This window comes from Cydia splendana, chromosome Z (assembly GCF_910591565.1).
Source record: "Cydia splendana chromosome Z, ilCydSple1.2, whole genome shotgun sequence".
NCBI classification, from domain to species: domain Eukaryota; kingdom Metazoa; phylum Arthropoda; class Insecta; order Lepidoptera; family Tortricidae; genus Cydia; species Cydia splendana.
In genome coordinates, this window is record NC_085987.1 from 2,932,458 (window position 1) to 2,958,835 (window position 26,378).

At 39.7% G+C, this 26,378-nt stretch overlaps 1 protein-coding gene across 1 annotated transcript in view; it reads right to left on the reverse strand.

Moving 5' to 3' along the window:
• The window catches only part of LOC134804624 (spectrin alpha chain), a 131,182-nt gene that overhangs the window by 77,699 nt on the left and 27,105 nt on the right, over positions 1-26,378 (reverse strand). The window contains exons 25-42 of the mRNA XM_063777734.1: positions 25,900-25,944; positions 23,501-23,649; positions 21,048-21,258; positions 20,296-20,441; positions 19,799-19,901; positions 19,150-19,299; positions 18,334-18,471; positions 17,743-17,860; positions 17,127-17,322; positions 16,616-16,818; positions 6,000-6,114; positions 5,442-5,646; positions 4,916-5,120; positions 4,209-4,435; positions 2,808-2,921; positions 2,447-2,594; positions 1,875-1,989; positions 37-149 (exon numbers count right to left, since the gene is read on the reverse strand). Of these exons, the coding sequence (XP_063633804.1) occupies positions 37-149; positions 1,875-1,989; positions 2,447-2,594; positions 2,808-2,921; positions 4,209-4,435; positions 4,916-5,120; positions 5,442-5,646; positions 6,000-6,114; positions 16,616-16,818; positions 17,127-17,322; positions 17,743-17,860; positions 18,334-18,471; positions 19,150-19,299; positions 19,799-19,901; positions 20,296-20,441; positions 21,048-21,258; positions 23,501-23,649; positions 25,900-25,944 (2,701 nt within the window). The remainder of the gene's footprint in view (positions 1-36; positions 150-1,874; positions 1,990-2,446; positions 2,595-2,807; positions 2,922-4,208; positions 4,436-4,915; positions 5,121-5,441; positions 5,647-5,999; positions 6,115-16,615; positions 16,819-17,126; positions 17,323-17,742; positions 17,861-18,333; positions 18,472-19,149; positions 19,300-19,798; positions 19,902-20,295; positions 20,442-21,047; positions 21,259-23,500; positions 23,650-25,899; positions 25,945-26,378) is intronic.

A 26,378-nucleotide genomic window follows, 5' to 3' on the forward strand; every position in this document is an offset into this window, starting at 1 on the left:
GGAGTTTTAATATAACCTAACACTGGCAGTACATACCCAGCTCCTCTAGACGTCGGAGATCGGCGCGTCGCGCGCGCACCTCGCCGGCGCGCTGGCGCAGCGTGGCCAGCTGCTGCTCGAGCGAGCCGGTGCCTTCCATCATCGATGTGCTGTGGTACATTATTATTGTAAGACTCTATTCAAAGACAACGGCGATACTGACTGTCAGAATTAGGAAGAGTACATAATTTGACGTTTGTGGGTGTGTCTGTTGGTGTACAGTCGCCATCATATACACCGTGTTTTTTTTCCGTTAATTTCAAGGGTGCATTCTTGAGCTTAAATCAAGTAACTTTCCCAAAGACACCGATATTCTAATTAACTCCATTTCGGAGATAATCAATAATTTATTTTTTTCCTATAAGGCCTCTACAAGCGTGTACACTTGCCTTAGGGCCGGTTTACATATTGATTAGTGTTTAGAATGAGTTCATACATTTGCTACTAAACTTAAGTACAATCTCGGTCGATTGATGTTCGAAATGACATTGATATGTCACAGATTTCAATTGTTTAGTTGAATTAAATGTAATGCCCGTGTTACAACAACGTTATATGCTACATTTAATTACTTTTTAAACTTAATTTTTTTTTACCAAGTTTTTTTTTAAACTATGCCATTTAGTTCTTTTAAACGTACTTAACCATACCCCGAAGTTAACGGAATTCAATAAAAACACGGTGTATATCGGAGCGGCCAAGGTGCTCAAAATACCCGATATTTTAGAGACACCTATCTGATGGCGACTGTACAGTACCCGGAGATAAATGCAGTTTGGAGTCAGTTGACTCTTTCTAATTCTGAATATCTCTATAGTAGAAATGTAGAATCAATTTGTTAGTTAATTATCATGATAATTGTTTATCTATTCCACAAGATTAGGAGAAATATAAATTACATTAAAACATAATAAGAAAAAAAACAGATTCGAACCGATCTCAAAAGTAATAAGAAAACTAGATAATATCAAATTGAAATCGGTTACACACCAATGTTACACATCGATAATTAGTACATCGAAAGTAGAAAATGCTGATAATAACGGTGTTTACACGGACAGAACGACAAAAAAAGCATCGCCTTTTCACAATGTGCTCTCATTTTAGCCGACATGTGAGAAAAGGCGGGTTATGTTACATTTCCGGCGGTACTTTACCCGTCCCAGCCTAGCAGTTGGTACCTGCGCATCAAGGCGGTGTTAGCAATTCCGTATTTCAACAGATAGCTCAAAGTAAATACAATTTAAATGGCTTTGCAAGATACAGTATGTAAGCTTACGAGAAGCAAAACTGGGAGTCTAGCCAAGATGATAATTGTTACGCCCTTACAATTCACGCTAACTATCTGTCCAGGGACCGGCCCGGTATCCCCTTTGAGTGTTTCGGAAGAGGTATTTCGTGAGGCATTGCTTACAAAAGCCGTTGCTAACTAAAACCCTTTCATTTGGTTTTTTAAGCGCTTTATAATACCTACGGGTAAGCTGATACCCGTTCCGTAAGCGCTAACCTCTTGAAGGGATATCGATTATAAAATTTATAAATTATAACGCTTACGCCATTTTCAACTTTGTCTCCGTAAAAATAGAATCAAATATTTCTTATTTATGTTAAAAGTGAAATACTGGTTATCTAGCGCATTGATAGCACAGATGTCATAATTTTTTGAATTAGGAAGGGGATACCCTTTCATTTTAGCGGTATCTCTGAAAGGGAAACCCCTTCCTAATCTATAGCTATTCGATAAACGACTAAGCCATTTAAAGGCTTTTTTCTGGGAAAGGGTGGACGGGTCCCTGTTTCTCCCTGGATACGACGGGACTGGAGTAGATACTGACCGGGTCTCGGTGAGCCACTGGTGGAACGCGTTGGCGTGCTTCGCGAACTCCTTGCGGAGCTTGTCGTTCTCCTCCTGGCGTTGGGCCTCCTTTGTGAGTTCGATGTCGCGCTCGGCTGCAAGTCAACCATACAATAAGTTTTTGGCAAACATTTCATTTTTGGTACAAGCTTTTATCGCTGACTGTACTTTTCTTTCCACAGGCAACTGAATCATCGAGACCATTCTAAAAACCCCAAACACAATTAGGTGTTTGTTTTATCAGTGTTCCTAATATGGCCACCTCCTGTCTCCATCATCAGATCAGCTTGATGGTACCATAATATTGCACTCGACTTACATATGTATTATGTATGCAAATTTTCAACTTCATTAGAAGTCGGGAAGTGGGACAAAATTAAATACGACTCGCAAAATTTGACCCGTAGTTACATAGGTACATTGCAAGTTAATTAAAAGCTTGTAATTAATATAAGGCTCAGAGAAGTAAGTAAGCAGGACTGTGCAGCATGAAGTAGAGTAATTTGCGTTCTTGCTAGAAAAAAAATCTAGGTATATTCATGTACGACTGACCTATGATCTTGCGCAGATTGCGCCAGGTCTCCTCCAAGGCCTCCATGGTGAACCAGGTGTAGGGGTTGGCCCCGACGTTGAACGACTTTATCTGCTCGTCGAGCGCGGCCAGGGCTTCGAAGTCACTTTGGGCGGATGACAGTGACGCCTGTGCAATTGAATGATTTCTTAAAAAAAAATATTTTTGGACTGTGTAATCTCAACTAAGCAAGAGAGAATAGAAGTGCCGTCATTAACATCAAATTCGTGTGAAAATATGATGTTGACGTAGCGTTTTAACCGTTTGAACGCCACGCTTAACGTGTGCGGCGTTATCGTGAACCTTGTCGGTATCTACGAAGGTTGATGTTGTGCTACTTGCCTGGAACTGCGCGTGGGCGTCGCGCAGCGCGCGGATCTCCTCGATGGAGTTGCAGCGCACCGGGTCCGTCAGGTCCTCCTCGGCGTTCTCGAACCAAGAGTTGAACGCCGACGCCTGTCAAATACATGTGTGGTTAGCGAAATATTAGGAATCTATTACTTTAAACAATTTAATGTGGAACTATATGTTAAAGGTTTGTTTTGCTATTGACGATACACAAGCAAAACGTTCGTAAGGTATTTTTTTGTAAAAATACATATTTATCACTCGCCTATAGATGCCATAGTGGAACACATATGTTTGGGTAAATTTTTGAAGAGGGTGTTTTTTCGACATCTGTATGGCACTATGTCGACATTTGTATGCCACAATCGACATTTATACGGTCAAAATAGCCGTATAAATGTCGCCATACAAATGTCGCGACATGTCGCCAATAATATTTTTTAGCGATATTTCCTACACAATACAACCGATTCACTTATTTATTTTACTATATATTTTAACACTATGTTTGCAACTATTATTATAAAATAAACATTTTTATTCCAACTATGTACCAACGTATTAAGCGTCCATACAAATGTCATTGTAGTCGTACCAAAATATATCGAAAGAGATTTTTATCTGTTTTTAAATATATCAAACTGTTTCCGGGTCTACATTTGATGTCAATCGATGCCCAACTAACCGCACTATTGCGTTGTAAATTTAATCTAACCGTTATTAAATAGACAAAAAAGATTATAGGGGGTATATTTAAGTCATAACAAAACAGGTGCCGCGCGGGACAGCGATAAAAAGGCTTCCCTTGTTTTATTAAATAACGCATTAATTTATCAATATGATTAACCCCTGGAGCGCCCCAGAATTACCGTAGTATGGAACTCCTATACTAGTTACCAGCACACGTGTCTGTTTAGGGCGCTCCACGGGTTAAATCAATTCTCTAGTAAATGCTCTTTATAGAAATACAAAGTTGTTTATAATACGTTGCCTACATCCAAAGTTATGATTTTTTTTATTGCGCGATGCCGCCACTGGGACACGCGAAAAACGGCAAATTTCGCCGTTTTTGGAACTTCAAATACAATTTTGTCAGGAACAAATAATATTTTAGGTACAGTTGTGCATTATTTTTAAAGCTTATAATACACTGAATGAAAATATATACATACCCAGTCTTTTAGTCCTATGGACTTCGAGTTTTAGCCGTGGGACAGCAAAAAATGCCTATTTGAAAATTGACCCGTTTGCATAAAACGCTTAAAAATAATGAATTTTTTCGTAGTAGTGTAAAAAGTTACGCTTCATAAACCCAAGACACTAAAGGAGTCTTACACCTGTCGTGCGTCAGTTGACATGTTTCGCGGTCAAAACGCCATGTGCTGGTGACGTTACCTTCTTCGCGAACGTGAGGTAGAGCTCCTCGATCTGCCGGAACTGGTCCTGCAGCTCGAGCAGACGCTGCTTCCTGGCGGCTGAGTCGGCGAGCAGCTGCTGCCAGCGCGAGATCACGTCCGCGTGCCGCTTCACGATGGCCGGGGTCTGTTCGTGGTTGGCGGCTACCAGTTGCTCTTTCAGGGATGTGATGTTTTGGATACCCTCGTGCTCGAAGGCGGCGAGGCCTGTGGATGACAATTCATGTTAAAAGACCGTACTAATATTCTTATTTTCAAATGCGAATGTAACTATGTTTGTCTGTTTCCTTTTTACACTTAACCTTTCATATATGTGTGTGGTGTTCAAATCAACGGAGGTGCTGTATAGAGCAGGAAAAATCATTCTAAAAATAAAAGCAAAAAAGATGATCCTGACCGATATTTTTGTCAGTTTCCAGATAGATTTTTTTTACTGGAAAAAGGTAAGGCCTCAATCTCACCTGATAGTAAGTGCCGATGCAGTCCAGGACGGAACATGCTTACCCAAAAGATGTATTTTCACTCTTGATTTAAGAAGACCCAAGTTATAGGGGACTGGGAATAGATTTCAGGAAGTGAATTCCACTCTTTTGCTTTTCGCATGATAAAGCTATTTACACCACAACCGAGGTTTGAACCCACGTTGATGGATTATTTATAACTGTATGTGTGTCTGGGTCGGCTCACCGGCATCGAACGTGTCCTGCTTGGTGAGCAGCGTCTGCACGGTGGACAGGTCGCGGCCGAACTCGTCCGAGCGCACGTGGGTCTCCTTGTCCGCGATCCACGACTCCACCACGTCCGCCTTCCACAGCAGCTGCAGGTACGCCGAGTTGTCGACCAGCGCGGCCTTGCGCCGCGCGGCTAGGCTGGTCAGCTTCTCCAGTTTGGCCTGAGTGGAATTGGAAAAGGTTATTTATACAGGTAAAGGTTAAATAAAATTGTATTTCACTCGAATTAAAACCATTTTCTCACTGGAAAAGAGGAGAACGCTGAAAAAGTCTGTACAAACGAATTAATTAACGAGGTGAAAATTATTGTGGCCAAAAAAAATATTGTAGAATGTAGTATCTCATTTCTTTCAGCAGTTTAATCCAAAAATTTGATGTCTCCAATATCCCGCACTTATTTACCCCGTGAGGCTTCGAGAGCCCCGTCCTTAAAGACCTTGCACAGCGACAGTTTCAAGTTATCGCTCCTAGTCTTGTCTTACCTGGAGCGCGCGGATGCGGTGCTGCAAAGCGTCAGAGTGCAAGTTGCCGGCGGCGAGCAGGCGCTCGCCCTCAGCGGCGAGGTCGCGCACGCGTTCGCCTCGCGAGGCAAGCTCGGCCTCGAGGGCCTCGTGCTTCTTGAGGAGGCCTTGGACGGCGGCCATGCTGTCGCCGCAGTCTCCGACGACGACCAGCTGCTGCTTCTCGCTAAAAGCCAAGCGACAGTGTGATATATGCCATCGTTTAATAAAAATAATAATTCACTAAAAGTATAGAATTTCAAGAATAATGTAGTCATTTTATTACACGTGAGTTTACGCGATCTAAGCTGCGTTTTATATACCAGATACTAAAATGACAGATCAATTGGTCAAAATGGGGCAAATGACTGTCATTTTAATATAATGGGTATAAGCAAGCAGTGTGCCGTCTCTCATAAGTATCTGTATATTACAATTAGCTCGTGTATCGTCTACGCACACGCTTCCGCTTTAGTACCCTGAAGGTCTGCGCATGCATACCACAAGCAACCGGAAAAAGGTTTGTCGATAGTTAGTCACCTGATCCAGGCTTCCTCCTCGTCGACCTTGGCGAGGAACTGCTGGTAGGCCAGGGACTGCTGGAGTTTGGCGCCGCGCTCATCAGCCAGCGCCTGCAGCTCCGACCACGCTAGAGCTAATTAAAAAACATGTATTGTTAAAACCGGAATAATGACAACTCTAGCGATTGCGGCAGTTGCGTCCATTCCTAGCGCTTGACAGGAAAATGTGAGATCTCTTGCTAGGCCGCGGACTGGACGCAAGCGAACGGCGGCATTCAAAACAGATTCATTCAAGATTATAGGTACATGTTGATCAAGTCGCTCGATGACGGGCGAAGCGAGCGGTAGTTCGCGTGTCTCGATAAAATTGGCTCAATTAATGAATGATGATGACTTGAATGTATCTGTTTTGGACTACGGCCAGTCTGAGTCCTAATAGCGTTAGTGACGTTTTAGCGCTGAATGTCATAACAAAAACTCTTAGGGCCACTTGCACCATTCATTAACCCAGGGTTAACCGGTTAACCTGGAGTTACCATGGTTAACAGTACGGTTTAACCGGTTAACACCGGGTCAGTGGGAAGGTGCAAGTGATGCTTAATAGTACCAAAAAATTTATCTACTTATGATTTTATGTCGTTTAGTGGTACTTATCTTTGAAATTTAAAAAATAATTTTCTTTTCGAAATCTAGACACGCGGTAGCGTGTCCAGCCAAGTTCAAAGAAAAAGGAACTGGCGACGCAGCAACCGTGTGTAATATTACACGAACTATTTCGAGCTACTTTTGACCCCTTCACAACTTGAAACCTACTTAACCTACACTAATGAAATTTGGCACATGTATTCAAGCCCCTTAGCTTGTCCAAAATACAAAATTTCATAAACGTAGCTCAAACAGTTACTGATAAATTAACGATTAAAAACCGGCATTTTTGTGACTGACTGACATATAGATCATAAACCTAACCCACTTCCAGATGACCTAGAAACTTGAAATTTGGCATCAAGGTAGACTATTAGGTGTATATAGAGGGAAAAATCTGAAATGTGGAAATTATTGATATTTCGATGGAAAAAAAATTATTAATATTTATAGACCAAAAACCTAACCCAATTCTAGATCACTTAGAAACTTGATATTTGGCACCAAGGTAGACTATTAGATGTATATAGAGGAAAAAATCTGAAAACTGGAAATTATTGATATTTCGAGGGAAAAAAAATAATTAATAGTTTTAGACCAAAAACCTAACCCACTTCTAGATCACTTAGAAACTTGATATTAGGCATCAAGGTAGACTATTAGGTGTACATAGAGGGAAAAATCTGAAAACTGGAAATTATTGAGATTTAGATGGAAAAAATAATAATTAATACTTATAGACCAAAAATCTAACCCACTTCTAGATCACTTAGAAACTTGATATTTGGCATCAAGGTAGACTATTAGGTGTATATAGAGGGAAAATCTGAAAAATGGAAATTATTGATATTTCGATGGAAAAAAAAAAGAATTAATACTTATACACCAAAAACCTAACCCACTTCTAGATGACTTAGAAACTTGATATTTGGCATCAAGGTAGACTATTAGGTGTATATAGAGGGAAAAATCTGAAAACTGGAAATAACTGAGATTTAGATGGAAAAAATAATAATTAATACTTATAGACCAAAAATCTAACCCACTTCTAGATCACTTAGAAACTTGATATTTGACATCAAGGTATACTATTAGGTGTATATAGAGGAAAAAATCTGAAAAATGGAAATTATTGATATTTCGATGGAAAAAAAAGAATTAATACTTATAGACCAAAAACCTAACCCACTTCTAGATGACTTAGAAACTTGATATTTGGCATCAGGGTAGACTATTAGGTGTATATAGAGGGAAAAATCTGAAAACTGGAAATTATTGATATTTCGATGGAAAAAAATAATAATACTTATAGACCAAAAACCTAACCCCTCTTCAAGATCACTTAGAAACTTGATATTTGGCATCAAAGTAGACTATTAGGTGTATATATAGGGAAAAATCTGAAAACTGGAAATTATTGATAATTCGATGGAAAAAAAATAATTAATACTTATAGACCAAAAACCTAACCCACTTCTAGATGACTTAGAAACTTGATATTTGGCATCAAGGTAGACTATTAGGTTTATATAGAGGGAAAAATCTGAAAACTGGAAATTATTGATATTTACATGTAAAAAAATTAATTAGGTAATACTTAAAAACCAAAAACCTAACCCACTTCTAGATTACTTAGAAACTTGATATTTGGCATGAAGCTAGACTATTAGGCGTATAAAAAAGAAAAAAATGTGAAAACTGAAACTTTTTAACAATTGACCGCAGGTTAGCTAGGGTCTCCTTTTCAGCTTAGGCAAACTGCTTTTATGATGAATACCTACTATAGTAATTTCTGTACAAAAAGTAATGATATCCCAACAAAAACATAAATGTGAAATGAGAGCCAAGTTCAATATTAAGAATATGTGTCGTTGTTGACTCGCTGACAAAAGAATTGAGATCTATATGGGTGCCAAGTTCTGTGTTGTGTAGAAAATCCTGAAATTATAAAGAAGTTGTCTTGGCTAGTTTTTACGTATAATAGGCTACTTTTCTAAAATTTGGTTTGTTGGTAAAAACTAGCCAAGTCAAATCCTTTATAATTTCAGGATTTTCTACACAACACAGAACTTGGCACCCATATAGATCTCAATTCTTTTGTCAGCGAGTCAACAACGACACATATTCTTAATATTGAACTTGGCTCTCATTTCACATTTATGTTTTAGTTGGGATTATTCTAACGAGCTCAAACTTAATGTGATCATAATGAGATCAGCTCAATGGTACACCGTATTATAACATTTATAACATTGTCACTGAAGTTTCGTAGAAGAAAATAATAAACAAAGAAAAAATGTTAACACGCGTAAGTAATGCAAATTCTTAATGCAGAAATGTTGACAGAAGTAACAGATGGCGCTCTCAACCACTTACGGTGGACAAGCCAGTTACCACAGAACCAATGGCGACGCATAGCATCATCTACTTTTTAGGGTTCCATACCCAAAGGGTAAAAACGGGACCCTATTACTAAGACTCCGCTGTCCGTCCGTCCGACCGTCTGTCACCAGGCTGTATCTCATGAAACGTGATAGCTAGGCAGTTGAAATTTTCACAGATGATGTATTTCTGTTGCCGCTATAACAACAAATACTAAAAAGTACGGAACCCTCGGTGGGCGAGTCCGACTCGCACTTGTCCGGTTTTTTTTTATGATATAGGAGGCAAACGTGTACACGAATCGCTTGATCGAATATCGCCATTACGACGGCCCAACGACAACACCACAGGGGTTGCAAGTCCGTCGCCGGATTAAAGATGGGTGTACAGTTGTACACATTCCAATGTTTGAAGGTATCGGTCCGGAAATACCGCAAGCGACAGTTCATTCCACAGTTTAGCTGTGCGAGGCAGGAAGTTTATGGAGAAACGCACAGTTGCGGACTGCCAACCATCTAAGCACCATCCCATTAACCCGGGGTTAACCGGTTAAACCTGGAGTTACCATGGTTACCAGTACAATTTGACACTAGGTTAACGGTTTAACCGCTTAACCTCGGGTTAGTGGGATGGTGCAAGTGGATGGTGGAGTGGAACGTCGGAATTAAAGGTAAAAACAATGCAATTATATCGCGGTAGACCCGTTTGTGTAATTAAATATGGTGCAAGTGGCCCTAAGTGGTGAAGGTGGAGATATAGATATATTGATGGATATTATGTTGGTGTCAAAATTAAAAGATTTCGCTAAACATTACGCATATTATTATCCCTTTGCCTACGATTACAATCATATGCATAGGCAAACACGACATGCGACAATGATTGAAATAAATCACAGATAAAGATAATAAAATTAAAATAATGATTCATGCAATCGAGATCGTTCTTGACTTAAACACATTGAACGCCGGGTTTTTATTTAAGATTCTAAAATCGGTCACATGTGCCCGGCGCGCGGCGCGGCAGTGAGACTTAAGTGAGTCCATTTTTTGTCTACCACATCTTCGAGTTACAACGAGTTGATTCGAGTTGATCTATTGATTCCCAAAAAGTTTTAAGTCATAATGTATTGTTTGTCCGCATTTTCGTTAGTCATAATTTGTTTGGTTCAGAAATGCGTACCTTTTCAGGATTGCCATATAACTGAAGGTAACGGTTTCAGTTTTAGGACTAATGATATTATGACTTAAAACTTTATGTCAAACAAAGCCCCCCCGTTGCAACACTATAATGCTAAGTAACACTTGTGTGTCGCTGGCCTAGTATAAAGTCATCTAGATCTTATCTTATCTTATTGTTTTCGGGGGCCCTTCGACCCAAAGGGATCTTTTCTGCATCATCACAAGTCATCTAGATAATGTGTCGGTTTTTTAACCCTTTGAATGCCGCGTCTATCGTGTGCGGCCCGTCATCGTGAACCTTGTCGGAATGCACGCGCCAGTTAGTTGCAGTTGTTCGGAGCCTTTGGCGGTCGAAGGGCTATAGAATTTGTCTTTGAATTTGATATGGCTTTCCATTCACTATCGTCTAAATTAGTGATGGGTAGGACATCAATTTAAAATGAGTTTGTATGAGTACCTCATTTTCTAAAATGAGGTGTTACAATGTCTTACTTCAAATGAGGTGAGGTACTAGCATATTTTCAGCGTCGACTATTCTATTAATCCAACGGGCCAATGGTGACAAAAATATTTAATGTATATACATATTTATGTATTCATCACTTCCTTTATAAATAAATAAATAATAATAATTAAGGAGTGCAATTCTGGAGGTTAAGAATATAACTTATAGGAGAAAGATCCCACATAGTAACTTAATTTGCTGCTTTTATGAAACTTGTTCTAATTTAGCTCTTTTTTATTGTTAGATTGTTTAGTCCTCCTCCTTGCTACTTGATATAATTATAAGTATAATAATCACTAGCGAGAGCGACCCGCTCCGGCTTCGCACGGGTTAGCAAATTATACATACACCTAAACCTTCCTGAAGAATCACTCTATTGATAGGTGAAAACCGCATGAAAATCCGTCCAGTCGTTTTTGAGTTTATCGCGAACATACAAACAAACACACATACAGACAGACGCGGCGGGGGACTTTGTTTCATAATATGTAGTGATATATTTCATAAGTCTTGTACCTATTAACCATAAAACTACCACATTTTTAACAAAGTAAGGAGAACAAATTCAATATTTTCACTAGTCATTATTACTTATATAGAAGTGACAAACTTACCACCTCAGATAATTTAACAGTAATATCATCAATATGATATTAAACAAAGCACCATTCGCGCCGGCCGCCGCCGGCTACATTTACATTTCATTTTTTCATGCAAAAGGCACCAAGGAAGATCCGCGGGTAAATTTAATGGCGAAAACGATGTCCATATTTTGTTATTTTGGTATAATTATAAGAATTATCACTAGGTATTAGGTATTAGAGAATTAAAATTAGCTACGACGACGTACGAACAAAATAAATATAAATATGTCAAAATCATAAACGTTTACAAATAATGTTAATAAAAAGTATTGCAAATTCAAATCGTTATAATTTACATCTACATGTTTATTTTACCTATGCAAATTATACTTACTTTTTATTTAATAAACTTGAAACTTATTGAAATGATCATATATTGTGTACGCTACAGTAATTTATTTCAATAATATTTTAGTCACTAAAGGATTACTGTTTCTAAGCAAGCTTCGTAAATGCCTGTCTGGTATACAGAGTGCGTACCGCGATCCATGTTCGTCATGTTGCCTCTCTGTCACACTTACGTACGAATTTACAAGTGCAACAGAGAAGCAACACGTCGAACTTCCTTTTGGTGACTGATTCCTCGCGCCATTTTGACAAGTAAGTTAGGATCAAAAAGGCTTAAGATGTATGAAAGCTTGCAGCGCTTACGCTTGTTGTCTTTCGTGTTTAATTTTTAAGGCGCTCTTATACTCGAGTTTTACGTTTTCAAGGGGGTGAAGCAGACGCGTGGTAGAACGGGCAGGCGGGCGCCCCGCGCGGCGCACCGCACCATTCCCGCGCAGGACGTCTACGTCCTTATTCTGACGACATCGGTATTCTGAATTGTCAGTTCCGGGATTTTTTCCGGCATTTAATATTGAACAAGATTTATTAGCAAATTCGAATTTTGATGAGTTCTTAATGAAATTAGTTAAAAATGGTAGGTAAGACGGTGAGTGTAAATAATTATTAATTATATACAATATGAGTGTATACCGCGACAAACTGAGAATCTAATCAAATGATACCAAATTAATATGAGACAAAAAATAGTACCAAGAAAAGTCTGCAACGATTTTGATTGGACACGCAATGCAAGTGTTATTTTAAACGTCAAACTTCTATGAAATTATGAATAACACTTGCACTGCCTATGCTACCAAAATCGTTGCAGACATGGTCTAACTCTAGCAGTCAATTTCGGGCAAGTAGGTAGTTAAAATAAGGAAGAATACTAGCAAAGTTAAGATAATTTGTGCGACTATTGAGTTATGCATAGCTCCAATAAGTAGATAAAATTAGCTATCTTCACAAAAAAGAATTATAACTCTAACTGTAATTACTTACCTACTATTTTTCTCAATTTTGAATTGACGAGTAAAAGTTAAGCATTTTAAAGATTATTTTGACAAAAAACACTTCTACTTCGACATTCGAGTTAGTTAATAGCTCAAGAAAATAACAAAAAATCTGCGGAAATAATTCGTATAATTTTGAAAATTGGCACAGTTATACCTTGTGGTGTCCAGATAACCATACTTAGCGGGTGTGCTGAGGGTGTAGGGGGGAGGGGGGTGAAGGTACAGAAATAATCGATCTGAAAGAAAAAAAGTGTTTTCCCCTCTTATCTAGTTCCCCTAACTTTTTAACCATATATCCAAAAAATATGAAAAAATCGTGAAAGTGCTTAGTACACTTTCAAGGAAAAATATAGCAAACCTGAACGCTCCAGCCGTTTTTGGGTTTTGCCACAGAATAATTAATAGTACTACCGTACAGAAAGGAAACTTCCTACAAAAACGAAGTTTGACAGCGGTTCAGGGTCGAATCATGCTGTCCCTTTGTAATATATGGCACTATCCCTTTCGGCTATTTAGGGTTGTAAAAATCAAGTGATTATCTTATCTGTGGTCGTGCACGCAAAAGGAAGTCAAGTGGTGCCAACCCTAATAATTGCTCGGAGCAATGCTGGGCCGAGCGGAGCCGAGCTTGACCGAAGTCAGGAGTTTCGCACCCCTGGTTTTGCAATCACTCAATCAGACTATTTTGACGTACGGGTAAATGCGGAACCCATACTGATCATGGCCCGACATGCTCTTGACCGTTTTTTTATGTTTCATGAGCAGGTCGCTCAGTTTGCTTATTCTAAACACAAAAAATGATTTATGATGAACAATTACGAAAAAACGACGTTTTCTTAATTCGTATTTTATTGTCTCTTTGTTAACTTCAACCTGTAGCTCCTAAAGAAATAACTGCTAGATATAAAAATCACATTTTTCTTCCTGATTTCGAGGGTGTCAATAACTCAATTTCGCAAAAATTGTCACTTATGGTTTTTTTCCTTAAGGTGGCAGAATTGTACTTACACTTATTTTCCTTAGAATGTAAATACCTAATCCAATTAAACACAAAACCATTATAGCCATTTTTCGACCACTTCCACAAAAACGCATGTAGGTATCTCGGAAACTAAAAGTGTTGAAATGGTTTCCACCATACACTAAACACTCCCACATATTTGAATCCTGTATATCTATGTTTAAAAATTATTCAATCTGATTAATTTTATAGCCTTTTAAAATATGTTTACACAATTTATCAATCGTGACTGAATTCCGGATTGGTTAGATGGGTGTGTGCCTTTGCTGCCCAACTTGTTATAAAATGGCAATATGACGGACGAATGTCTGAAATGTCACTGTATTTAAGAATTATTTTGCTTTTCTTCGTAAGTATGTTGAAAAACATTGTCTGTATAACATATTTGCATATTTATATTGTGATTACCCATTTTATGAAACGTCCGCTAAACTAGCATAGGTCCGACGCTGACAGTGGTCACGGGCGTACTGGCGTGAGGAATGGGCGCAAGGTATTGCCGCGTAGGGTGTAATTTAGTAGGCAAAATGTTGAATTCATCAAATGATGAATGAAAAAATTAACGTATCGATAAAAGGACAAGCAATAATGAAGATTTACTTAAAAGCTATCGACTGAAGTAAGTTTCATATACATTTTCGTCGTAGTACTTCTAACATAAGGAAATAAAGACAGTGTTAGGCATGTTTTCAACTTAAGATTCTATCGAGAAAATAATGAGCCGTCGTGTTTCTGACAAGCAATAACATAGTTCAAGGACTGAAGTTATACATACTAGAAAATAATGCATGAAATCCTTGTAAAAGTCTGTAAATATGGTGACAAAAAAGCGCATTTTACTACACACCGCGCCTTAACGTTTTTTCGGTGGTGACGCGAGGCGATATTGAAGTACGGCGCGGTCTGTCTCACTCCCTCTTTGGGTATTTCTAATTCATTGTTTCATTTTGAAAGGATTTTTGAGGTATTCATGTCACAGAGAGGCAGTGAGTGGTACAAACTCAACGCATTTCTCGGTGGACCTTTTGTCGTTGCAATAAGGTTTGTAGTTCGGCAGTTGACAGTGTGGGCCATTACTCGTTTCTTCATTTGAGACATTTTGAGTTTTGAATGTCGGCGAGCAGGCGAGCACCTCGTGCCATCCAGGGACTCTTTTGCAAGTTGTGAGGAGTGTATGAGTTTTTGAGGTTCGCGAGTGAATTTGAAAGGATAAGAGTTTTTTGAAATTTGAAGTGTGTGAATGATTTGTGTGGCAAGAGGTGTTTGTGATGCGCGCGAGTAAATGAGTAAAATGAATAGAGGAGTGAAGTAAGACATTTTTGCGGTATGAAGTACTGCGACAAATTAACAAAATGAGTGGTACAAATGAGGTGCCTCGCGAGTGAGCGACTCAACACTAGTCTAAATTAAAGTCGTCCAATGAGAGAAATATCCAGTTTGAATAGCATCTAATTTGAAAAATATCTAGTCTGAAACAAGTCCTGTCTGAAATAAATACCGAAAGCAAAAACAATGAAAAAAAAAAAACAGAGCATTCTAAATTATTTAAAACGTTCAGCCGAAAATCCATTCCACAATATAGATCCGCCTTGTCGAAGGGGGTTTAAAATAAATCTAACATTGACTGTGCTGAGGCCAAGAGAAAAAATAAATTGTCCGTAACAAGGCTATTTTACTTAAAGTTACACACTACACTTTTTTTGGATTTTTAAGTTGTTTCTACTCATAATCACGAGCCCTTTCGATCCTAATAGGAGAAAAAAAAGTGTGCCAAAATTTACTTACGTTTTTCGATCTTTCCATTAGCAAGCCTATGAAAAATGGTAAAATCTTGGGACATTTTTTTTCTCCCATTAAGATCGAAAGAGTGACTCTGAGTAGAAAATATGAACAAAAGTGTAATGTTACTACTTTAAATAAATTGTCGTAACAGTATGTACACAGTCGCTCTCGGCTCACTTGTAGCAAAGTGTCCCTTCTCCACCATGTCGGCCACGATAACTGGCCACTCCTCCTCCATGAGGTAGACCCACCACCATTCGGAATAGCTCTCAAACGCGACCTGCACCTCCTCTAATGTGTACTTGTTCCAATCTGCAGATCGACCAATCTCGTCTTTACATGTGTGACATATCAAGAAATAAGGAGTTATAGATGTAGTACATAATGGTTTTCCATCGTATTTTCTCTGAAACGTTCGTATTTGTCATGCTACTTCAGTCAACCTCAGTACTTTCTGTACCAAGGCTAACTGAAATAGCAAGACACGTTCGTACGTTTCCGTGAAAATACGATGGAGAATAATTATGCACTAGATCTGTACTAGATTTTTTTGACGAGTCAATGTAATTTTACAAGACATCGTAATTTAAATTTGTTAAAAATGAATAAATATAAAAATATTTAGTCATTTTGTTTGTTTTGGAATGGTGATTCTTTAGATGCTCTGTTTTTTTTTCCTTAGAGCCAATGGTATTATTAGTAAGTGTTTCAGACTGGATATTTTTGGGCGTTTTAGAATATTCTTGCTATGAGTACCGTTAAGTTTCCTATTTATCACGCATGCATGTCACGTTGTCACGTATGCGTAACATAGAAGTGTGTTTCACAGTTTCACACAAGTGTGGAGAAGCAGTTTTGTATATCTCACTCAACTCAGACGGTTAGTAAGATGGTTGCGTGTATTTATAACGGCCATATATGGAACAACATTCGGTAAACTGGTAAAGGGTTAAAAATGTACTTAGCATGTAAACACAAATAATTCGCAGACATAAGAAGGGAGTCGAATAAACTGTTGTGAGACATACTAACATTGAATCCACCTCCCGAACATCGCGCGAGTGATTTAAAACAAGTGAGTCTAAACTGTAAAATTAGAAGAAGGGAGTGCTGGGTGTGTAGTGGTACATACCGAGAGCCTTGAGCCGCTGCTCGATCTCGGGCACGCCGAGGTTGGAGACGTCCATCAGCTTCTCGCCGGCCTCCTGCACGGCCTGGATGGCGGGCTCGTGGCTGGCCAGCTCGGCTTCCAGCCGCTTGTGCTTCTTCAGCAGGTTCTGGACGCCGGTCAGGTCGCGCCCGTAGTCGTCAGAGGCCACGAGGAGTTTCTTCTCTCTGCGAAGTTACAACGGTGTTCGAGGTATGTTTCTTGAAATTGAGGTTTTTAGAAAATAATGTACAGAATGGATTTTTTAGGAAGCAGATTAGCTGCCTATTAACCGGTTAAGCACTAAAAGTTTGAGACAAAACTTGAGATATTTTTTAAAGATTGATTGATAAGGTCGAAACCAAGATAACAATTATAATAATTGATAAACGCCAAGCGAAAAATAAAAAATGGCAATTACAGAAGAGTCACGTTGGACGAGGCTAGTAAGTAGTAAGCCCCAAGTAAGGATCTTCGTTAAAGGAACAACACTCACTTGATCCACGACTCCTCATCAGCGATATCCCTGAAGAACTGATGCAGGGTATTGGCCTCGTGCAGGCGCGCGCGGCGGTGCGCGGCCAAGTTTCGTACGCGCTCGAAGCGCTCGTTGATGGCGCTGCGACGGGACCCGATGCCGGCGCTGTCGAACTGACCGCTGGATACCAGCGCGTCAGCTTGCGCGTTCATATCTGTAACAGTGAACTTGGTTAACACACATTTAGCATCTCAATCGTTGGGACTGCCTTAGTTTCCTGCTGCAGTCTTCTCGGCTACGTTAGGTTTAGTGAACCTACTCGAACCTAGCGAACTCGAAAGAACAGGTTGAATCGCTCAACTAATTTAGCTGAAGCGCATACTCAGTAGAAGCATAGAGAAAAAAATACATAAGAGTGCTCACTCGCTACTCGATGCTAGAGGTCGACTGCGAAAATAATAGTCGTTTTGATACCAAAACTGATGTATGGAGTGAGTACTCTATTCTTACTATATTTCTCTATGGTAGAAGCATAATATTGCAGTGTAGTAAATTCAAGTGAGGCGAGGAAGGGTGGCCATTCATGAACCTTCACCCATCGAGATACATCTACAACTAGTTGTGTGTTACTGACCGTTAATTCTGTCCTCGTGCGCTTGGATGTCGGCCTCGACAAGCTGGTGCTTCTTCATCAAGTTCTGGACGGAGGCCAGGTCCTTGCCGGAGTCTTCGGAGGTTAGGAGGCTCTCAACCTGTTGGTGAATCGGTTCGAATCGGTTAAATAGCTTGATAAAAGAATTGCTTATAGAGCAATACACACATTGAATACGTCATCGCGACTTGGCAGTTTCGAAGGCGCGCACTTTGGCGTACAGGTTCGCGCTTTACGCTACCTAAACGTATTTCTCAGTCAGACTTCGATGTTTTTGCCAGTAGTTGAATGATGTGATGAATATTAGAGGATATGTGCGGCGATAGATGATCTGTCTTCAGTTAGTTATTAAGATTATTGTTATTTCATTTAAGTTAAGATTATTGTTAAGTACAATTTTAAGTAAGTACTATTATAACATAGTGCGCATATTACATTGCCTTGGTGTCTCACTGTGTAATCTGTTGTTTTAAATCAAAACAATACTGACCTCCAACTAGGGAACACATTAAATTATTTAAATTATTTTATGAAATATTTTTTTGATTTGTTTTTCAGTTTATAATTACTGACCTCTCCGAGCCAGAAGTCGAGGTCTTTGACAGCGGCGATGTAGGTCCGCTGCTTGTTGGCCTCCTTCAGCTTCAGCGACTTCTCGGTCGTCTTCTGCGTGAGGAACATCCATTGGTCCGCGATGGACGCCAGACGAGCCTGTTGAAAGTTATACATGAGTTTAGACACGTTTAGTAAATGTTGTACTATTTAAATTCACTCTCGTAAACCGAATATTTCAATGAAAGATCTCGCACAAAAGGTATGTGGTATAAAACACACTTCCCCGGGATCCATGGTTCTCTTTGTGTAAAATGAACAGACAGGATTAAATTGTTGCTCTTACGAGCAGGTTGCGCTCTGGCCACATTCCATTGAATTACTATGCGTTTACAAAGGGATGTCGCCGAGTTGTTAGTTGTTTTCAGTTGTATATATCAAGTTTTAGTATAATTTGATATAGCCAACGGACGAGCAACATTTTAAACATAAGTATATATCGAGAGTAATTGGGATAAAACGTATCAGCAACCAGCGCCATATCTTCCGTCGCAATTTTTTAGGCGTTCGTTTTTAGGGTTCCGTACCCAAAGGGTAAAAACGGGACCTTATTACTAAAACTCCGCTGTCCGTCCGTCTCTCTGTCACCAGGCTGATCTCATGAACCGTGATAGAGCTGAAATTGAAACTAGACAGTTGACATTTTCACAGATGATGTACTTCTGATGCCGCTATAACAACAAATACTAAAAAGTAAGGAGCCCTCGGTGGGCGAGTCCGACTCGCACTTGTCCGGTTTTTTAATTCCCTGGCTTTACAACTAAGATATGTGGTCACCTGCACGGCGTCCTCGCTGCCGCTGCACTGGCCGCGCTGCACGAGGTTGTCTCCCATGGCCAGCACGGACTGGATCCGCTCGGCGTTGGCGGCCAGCTCCGCCTCGAACGCCTGGTGCTTCTGGTGTTTCGATTGGATGTTGGCCGGGTCCTGTGACAAAGGTTAGGTTATGTTAGTTTCGAACCCTTTATAGGTATGACAATGACACTTCTAAAAATGTCTTTTTCGAATGTGTTGCAATTTATGTTTCACTATCTACTCATTGGTACAGGGAGCGTGCAGGAGGCAACAAATAAGCCCCCTGTTTATTGCCGCAAAGAATAAATCTTAATTGAGTTATCGGTTTAGTCGCAAGACGGCAGATTTTAATTTCGAGAGCCTTGCGGGTTGATTAGTGACAATGGATCGCTGGCCAGCAGACAGTATGCATTGCTATTGAGGTGTGTTGTACCAAAGGAGAGTAATAGAGGAGTGCGTACACACCGAAGCTCGACATTTAGAAAATGTGATCTACAAAAAATAAAATCCGCATTCATCTTCTTATCAGAAAAATAAACAGTTTTGGTTTATATGTTTTTGTTGTATTTTAATCAAGATTTGAAATCTGAAATAGGCAAGCAGCGAGTTTCCAAAATGTCAATAATGTTACCTTGTAGCTCTCTTCGGTAGCGAGCTGCAGTTTCTCGGCGATCCAGTTCTCCATCTCGTCCGCGTCGCGGGAGAATTGCTGCAGGGTCTGCTCGTCGCCCAACCTAACAACATTTACATTTTTAACAATTTCTACTCAATATACCTAAATATCGGTAACTGACCAAACAGTGATAGGGAACCATTTGACAAATCTCTATTTTTCCAAAGATTACAACAGTTTGGAAGTACCTATAAAAAATAAAAACAATTACTACAATAAGGGGGTTGTTTTATTTACGCGGACCACCTCAAAGGCCATCATGGATCTGGACTGCCAACGGTTTACAATCACTGGATTAGGACTGTAAAGTGCAGAGACGAGCGTTAGGTAAACTGAGGAATAGAATGTGGTTCTAGGCAGAGGCTTTAACCGTGTTGAACGAAGGTTGACATTGGGCTGTAGACGCGCGCGTCAGTTGACATATTTGGCGGTCAACGGGTTAAAAGTAACAATACCTGGATCTCTTCTCGATGAGCGCCTCCTTGAGGTGCCGCCAGCGGTCGAGCACCTGCCGGCGTTTCTTGTCGATCGGGTCGGCGGCGTAGTGGTCGGACGCGATCAGCTGGTCGGCCAGCGTTTGCAGTTGCGCGATCTTCTCCTCCTGTTGGGCACAGTATAAAAAATTCAGTTTAAAAAAAAGCTAACTTTCAGATCATACTCAAGTCTAGTCATAGTAAATTTTAATTTACTTGATTATTATGGATACGGATTTTTTTAACGTTTTCCCCTTTAAGCTACCACGAGTGCACCGCGAACCGCGACAGTATCGTGCACGCGAAGCGAGATAGACCACCCATCTTTTCGGTCGCGGTAGAAGAGCCGCAGTACCAGGGCCCCGTAGACAACATGCCAATCGTTAACGCTACGTAGCGAACGAAACGCAATTGTCACTGTCACACTAATATGGAAGGATATAGAGACACAAAGCTGGCGATGGCGAAGCGCAAGCGACTGTCACCTTGGCTAGGCCGCCTGGATCTGGTCGAGCTACCCATGTTCTAAGGCAGCGGTCGCAACAGGCGGCCCGCGAACCTCTCGCTTGTGGCCCACGAGTCTCCCTGGCTATTTTGTATGTAATATTGACAACCAAAAATGTCTGTTAAAGTCACAAATATTAACAAAGTGCGGCCCGTTTCAACTTCGTTAACTACTATGTGGCCCTAGGCTGCGACCGCTGTTCTAAGGAGTTAGTGTTGAAGTTACTCACATGAGCGTTGATGGCCTTATCGAAGTCCTCGTGCTTCTTAATGAGCTGCTCGACGTTGTCGGGCTGCGCGCTGTCCGCCTGGTCCATCTGGTCGGCGGGCGCCAGGAACGCCTCGCGAGCGCCCATCCAGCCCTCCGCCTGCTCGCAGTCACGGTAGAACAGCTGGAGCTCCAGGTTCTGGTCGAGCTTCATGCGGCGAGCTACCCACGCCCTGGGGAGTTGATGGTTTCAGATTGAAAATCACAGCTAGGATGATGTCATTACTAGTTTTTTTCGAGCAGTGTAAGACGTCAAACGGGGACTGTAGCGTAAAGTTGAAGGGGCTTGGTGGCTACAAGTCTATACATAGATTACATTTATTTCATCTCTTTCCATAATGAAAAGTCTTTGAACTTAACATATTTTGTGACCACAATTACATTAATTACTTCATTGTTTGTTACAAGTGAATTGATGTAAAATCGTGTAGGTATAAAAATAAATTTGAAAACTCTCAGATTATTCCAGTTGTTAAAATATCGATATATTCCCGCCAAATTTTCTTACTCGTTAGTATGAAAACATATTACAGCAGACGCTTTAAAAACATTCAGTTGTACACTACTCGCCAGCAAAAAGCCGTGGCAATATACACTACTATCATTTTATTGCTATTTACCATAAGAACATAAGTTATAACACATTATAAGAAACCACGAAACGTGCCTGCTTACACATTTGTGGCCACAGAAAACAAGACTGACAAGACTAGGTACCTAGAAAACTAAAAGTGATGCTAAAACACACATACATACTTACACTCGAAAAGTTACATACATTTTTGTCCAGCAGTCGGACAATAAACTAATAATAATTATTGAAAATTCTACATGACATTAAAGCTCTCCGAGGGGCCTCTACGTGCTGGATCTATATCCCCTTGCGGGCCTATCAAAAGACCGGGATTTATAGGCCCGTGAAATCCAAGGAGATACTAAAAATTGAAAATTGAAATATTTTATTACTTTCTTTTTTCCGAATTTTAAAGAAAATGACAAATGCCTCGCAAAGCAGCAGTGCTGTTGCAAAAGATAACTATGCACGTATTTGTATAAACGAAGTGAGTACAGTCAGCAGCAAGAGTTGCTAAGCGGGCGAGGCGTTCAAAATGATCTTGACGCGACTTTATTGTTAAGAGAATAAGAGCGCGTCAAGGTAATTTTGAACGCTGACTGTACAAATCTAATGCATAGTTATTTTGCTTCGTATTTTGACGGAAACTTACGAACTAGTCTTGCTACAAAAAGTCAGTCTCGATACAAAAAGTACTGAGGTTGATAGAAGTAGCATGACAAATACGAACGTTTCCGTGAAAATACAATGAAAAACAATTATGCACTACATCTGTATATTGATCGATGGTCAATTTTGTGAGATACTATGGTTCCCTCATATTGATATTTGTGTTCCAAACATTCTGGTATAATAATGTGCCAGAAATGAAAAATAACATGATTGACGAAAGCAATGTGATTTTTTTAAACGTAAGTAGGTGTATAAAATTATCGCAAAAGCTATAAAACAAAAACACATTCGCATAGGCACAAAATAAGTATTGCGTGGCAAAAAAAAAAAAAAAATTAAACATTATTCATGAAATAAAACGATTCGATCGCATATATTGAATTTTCGATATAATCCGTTTCAATAGTTTTATTTCATGAGTAACTATCGCGGTAACCGAAGACAACATTATGAAACATTATTGTCGACTGTACTCTTCACTGCACAGTCACCTGAGGGGCCCGCCCGGGGAGCGCCCTGATGTACAGGGAGCTGCACAAGTGCATACCCACTTCACTTTATGAATGAATTCAAAATGGTATGCAAAACTTCAGATCCATTGAACACTAGGGAATTAATCCAAAATTTACTCCAAAGTTTAGGTTAGTGATGCCAACAGATCTTCTAGGACAAGCATAATTAAATAGAAGCTTGTAATAAACCTAAATAACAAATTAATAAAATGCAAAGCAGCTACAAACCAACATATCAAAGAGAGGCTATGAACTTTCGCTATGCAAAAATAATTAACCAACTAACAAGATTCATTATTTTTAATCGAATTGTGATCACAAAATATGCTGTGCATAGTTCATGCATATTACAGCTACTTTCAAGGGTCACTCTGCAGAAAGAGACGACAATGTCGACTTACCGTCAATCAGAGTTTCACGCTTGTAAAAAGAATGAACTAAGACGGTAAATCCAGTTTGGCCCTTGTCTTTTGAGCACATAAAAATCTGCTCGGGTAGTTTCTCGAGGCTCCGAACGACGGTCCTGTTCGGCAACCCTAAGGCCGCCGCAGCTGGTTAATTTAGTAATGTTCACGTAGCCTGCAACGCCACTTGTTTTTACCACACGGCCCGCGGCTGTACCTGTTAAAAATGGTCTACAATGTAGTCAGTTCTTACTTCTCCAGATCCTGGCGCGCGTCGCCCATGTTGTTGAGCTTCTCCTGGATGTCGACGCTGGCGTAGTGGCCGCCCTGCAGCAGCTGCTGACCGAACAGCTCCAGAGCCTGGAAGGTTCCGGCGCGCGCGTCCATCTCGGTACGGTGCTCCTACATGTCAAGTGGAGTCAGTCAGTATTGGAACATTGACATAGGTTTTGGACGACGGTACGACACTATTGGTGCATCCAGATCTGACGAACGCGCCTGTTTGCGTACAGTCAGCATCTAATAGATAGTGACAGCCAAATATATCGTAACACTTCTTTGTTACCATAGCAATTAGGATGATAGAATATATTTGGCCACATATATAGTACGTCGTTTACCCCGATTGCGCGCGTTTTTCGAATGACTTTCGCTAGATCTGAATTGGTCACACCTTTATGTTAGCTTGTTTAAAAATAACACCAAATCTATTAGCAATTATAATAGATTTGAGACTATTTTCGAGTTGTTAAGGTGACGGAGCGTAATATCCAGATAAGTGCCTTATTCGAATTTAAACTGTTGTGAGACATAGTAACATTGAATAATTTTACGGTTTAGACTCACTTGTATTAAGTCACTCGCGCGACATGTTTCGGAAAGCCTAGGTCTCCTTTCTCAAGCACTAACAGTGCGAGCACCTAGACCTAGGCTCTCCGAAACATGTCGCGCGAGTGACTTAATACAAGTGAGTCTAAACCGTAAATTATTCAAAGTGCCTTATTGAAAATAATCAACACTTATAAATTATCTTTTTGAAAATTTTAAACCCCATAAAAATATAAAGATAAGGAAAAGAGCGGAAACAACACCAAATAACCAAATGTGAGTGTCAAACATTAAAGAACATTAGGAAGAAACCAAATATACAGTACCACAAAATCAAACACACAACAAAGATTATATTACAATTATTACAAAATTTATATCAACAATCAAAATTGGATTTGAGAATACAGGACAACACCAAAATTATAAAATAAATCCTAACATTTGCTAATCATAAAATAAGTAAATATTTACCTATAATACAGTAAAATTATACATTTTGCGTTTGCGTCAAATCCGGTAGTTCTGATTTTTTGCAGACTTGTTTATGATGTTGGCCCAATGAATAATCCAAGTTTGTGACCTCGAGCGCCGAACGCAACTTTGTCAAAAATCGAATAAACCGCAATTTTTTTTAGATTTGGGCGCTTATAACCCTAAAGTACTAGTTTTTGATAGTAACTTCCTAGGGCGTTTTTAAAGTAGACTAAATTTGCTACAATAAGACACTAGAATTGTCTCTGTACATCTAATATTTTCCGAGATAAAGCTTTTCAAAATGTATAATTTTTTCGAACTTGTATTCGTAGGCTAAGTAAGTGCAGTGAGTATACACTTTTGTCTCAGGCGATGCCGGTTGGCACAATTGTTTTTAAGGTAAATCAAAGCTGATTTGGCCCGGTAGCCACAAGATCGTACCGCCCCCCCCCCCCCCACCCCCCCAAAAGGGTTAACAAAGTTGCGTTCGGCGCTCAAAGTCACAAATTTGGATTATTCATTAGGCCAACATCATAAACAAGTCTGCAAAAAATCAGAACTACCGGATTTGACGCAAAAGAGCCAGGTTACAAAATTCGACCAAGTTACTGGATTACTATTAGGGTATGAATATTAAAGAGGCTCTGTTAAAGTACAAGAATAAATTTTAGGGTGGATCAGGTTATATTAATAGTGACTTAAATACTTTAGCCGCTACGTTTTTAGTAAACTAATCACTTTATTAAATATATAATTAAACATAATGTGAAGTGTAAAAATAAACAGTAAAAATGTTACTGAGAGCATTAAAATTACAGAATACCCTTTAGTATTTCTTAATAGCAAATTTTAATGCACTCTTGGCCTGTTAATGAAAAGTCAGAACGCCGACGCGATGAAAGTGTCCAAAGCGTCGACGTCGCCACAACGCAATACCAGTTTTACGTACTCTTTACCATTATTTCGCACTAACAGTGGCCCTTATATCGTCGCAATAAGGTACACGAATCTGTTAATTGCGTCGACAATGGTATCCAGGTGTATAGAGTATGGGTGACAATGGTAGTATACCAGATCGCTCCACGCATATTTTAATTCCTCAAGTCCCAGCAATAGCCAGCGTCGAATGAAAATTTTGAAACACCTGGGAGTTGACATTTCATGTTTTTATACATTATGTATGTAATCCCGTGTGCCAATATGGCGTCCGTGAGGCTTTGCCGACTTTGCGTCTGCGGGACTATAGGAGTAGGAGACTTTACGAGAGTATAATAAAACTGGTATAGTGTGTGTGTTGCACACTCGTGTATTAATGTCTGTGTGTTAGGCGCCACTCATGCCTCTGACCTGCGGCATTATGCCGTATCGCGCGTCTATCTCCAGCCGGTGAGTCTACAACACGTCACTGTTTTACTATTGGAACATTTAGAAACCCAGTAAGGCCCAGGTTATAGAGTTAGGGCTCCCTTTATGAAACTAAAACAAAGGGAGAGGAAACCCTTGCGATTACATTAACAGAAAAAAATAAGAGCGTATGGTATGCTTCCGAGAAAGGAAAGCATTTTTTATAAAAAAATAATTGATGGATTTTAAAAATATTAAAACTCAGTTTTGTCATATACAGATTTCGTTATGCCTCCGAAAGTTAATAGCATATTGAACTGATTTGCCACGACTTTATGTAAATCTACACCGGAACCGATTTAAAGCTATTTAATTCAAACCAAAAATGAGGCCTCAGAACTTTCTATATTCGTGAACTGAAAAGACAACATTTTTTTTCAGTATGTGTAGTGTCTTTTGGGCAAATATTTCATCCATAAGTA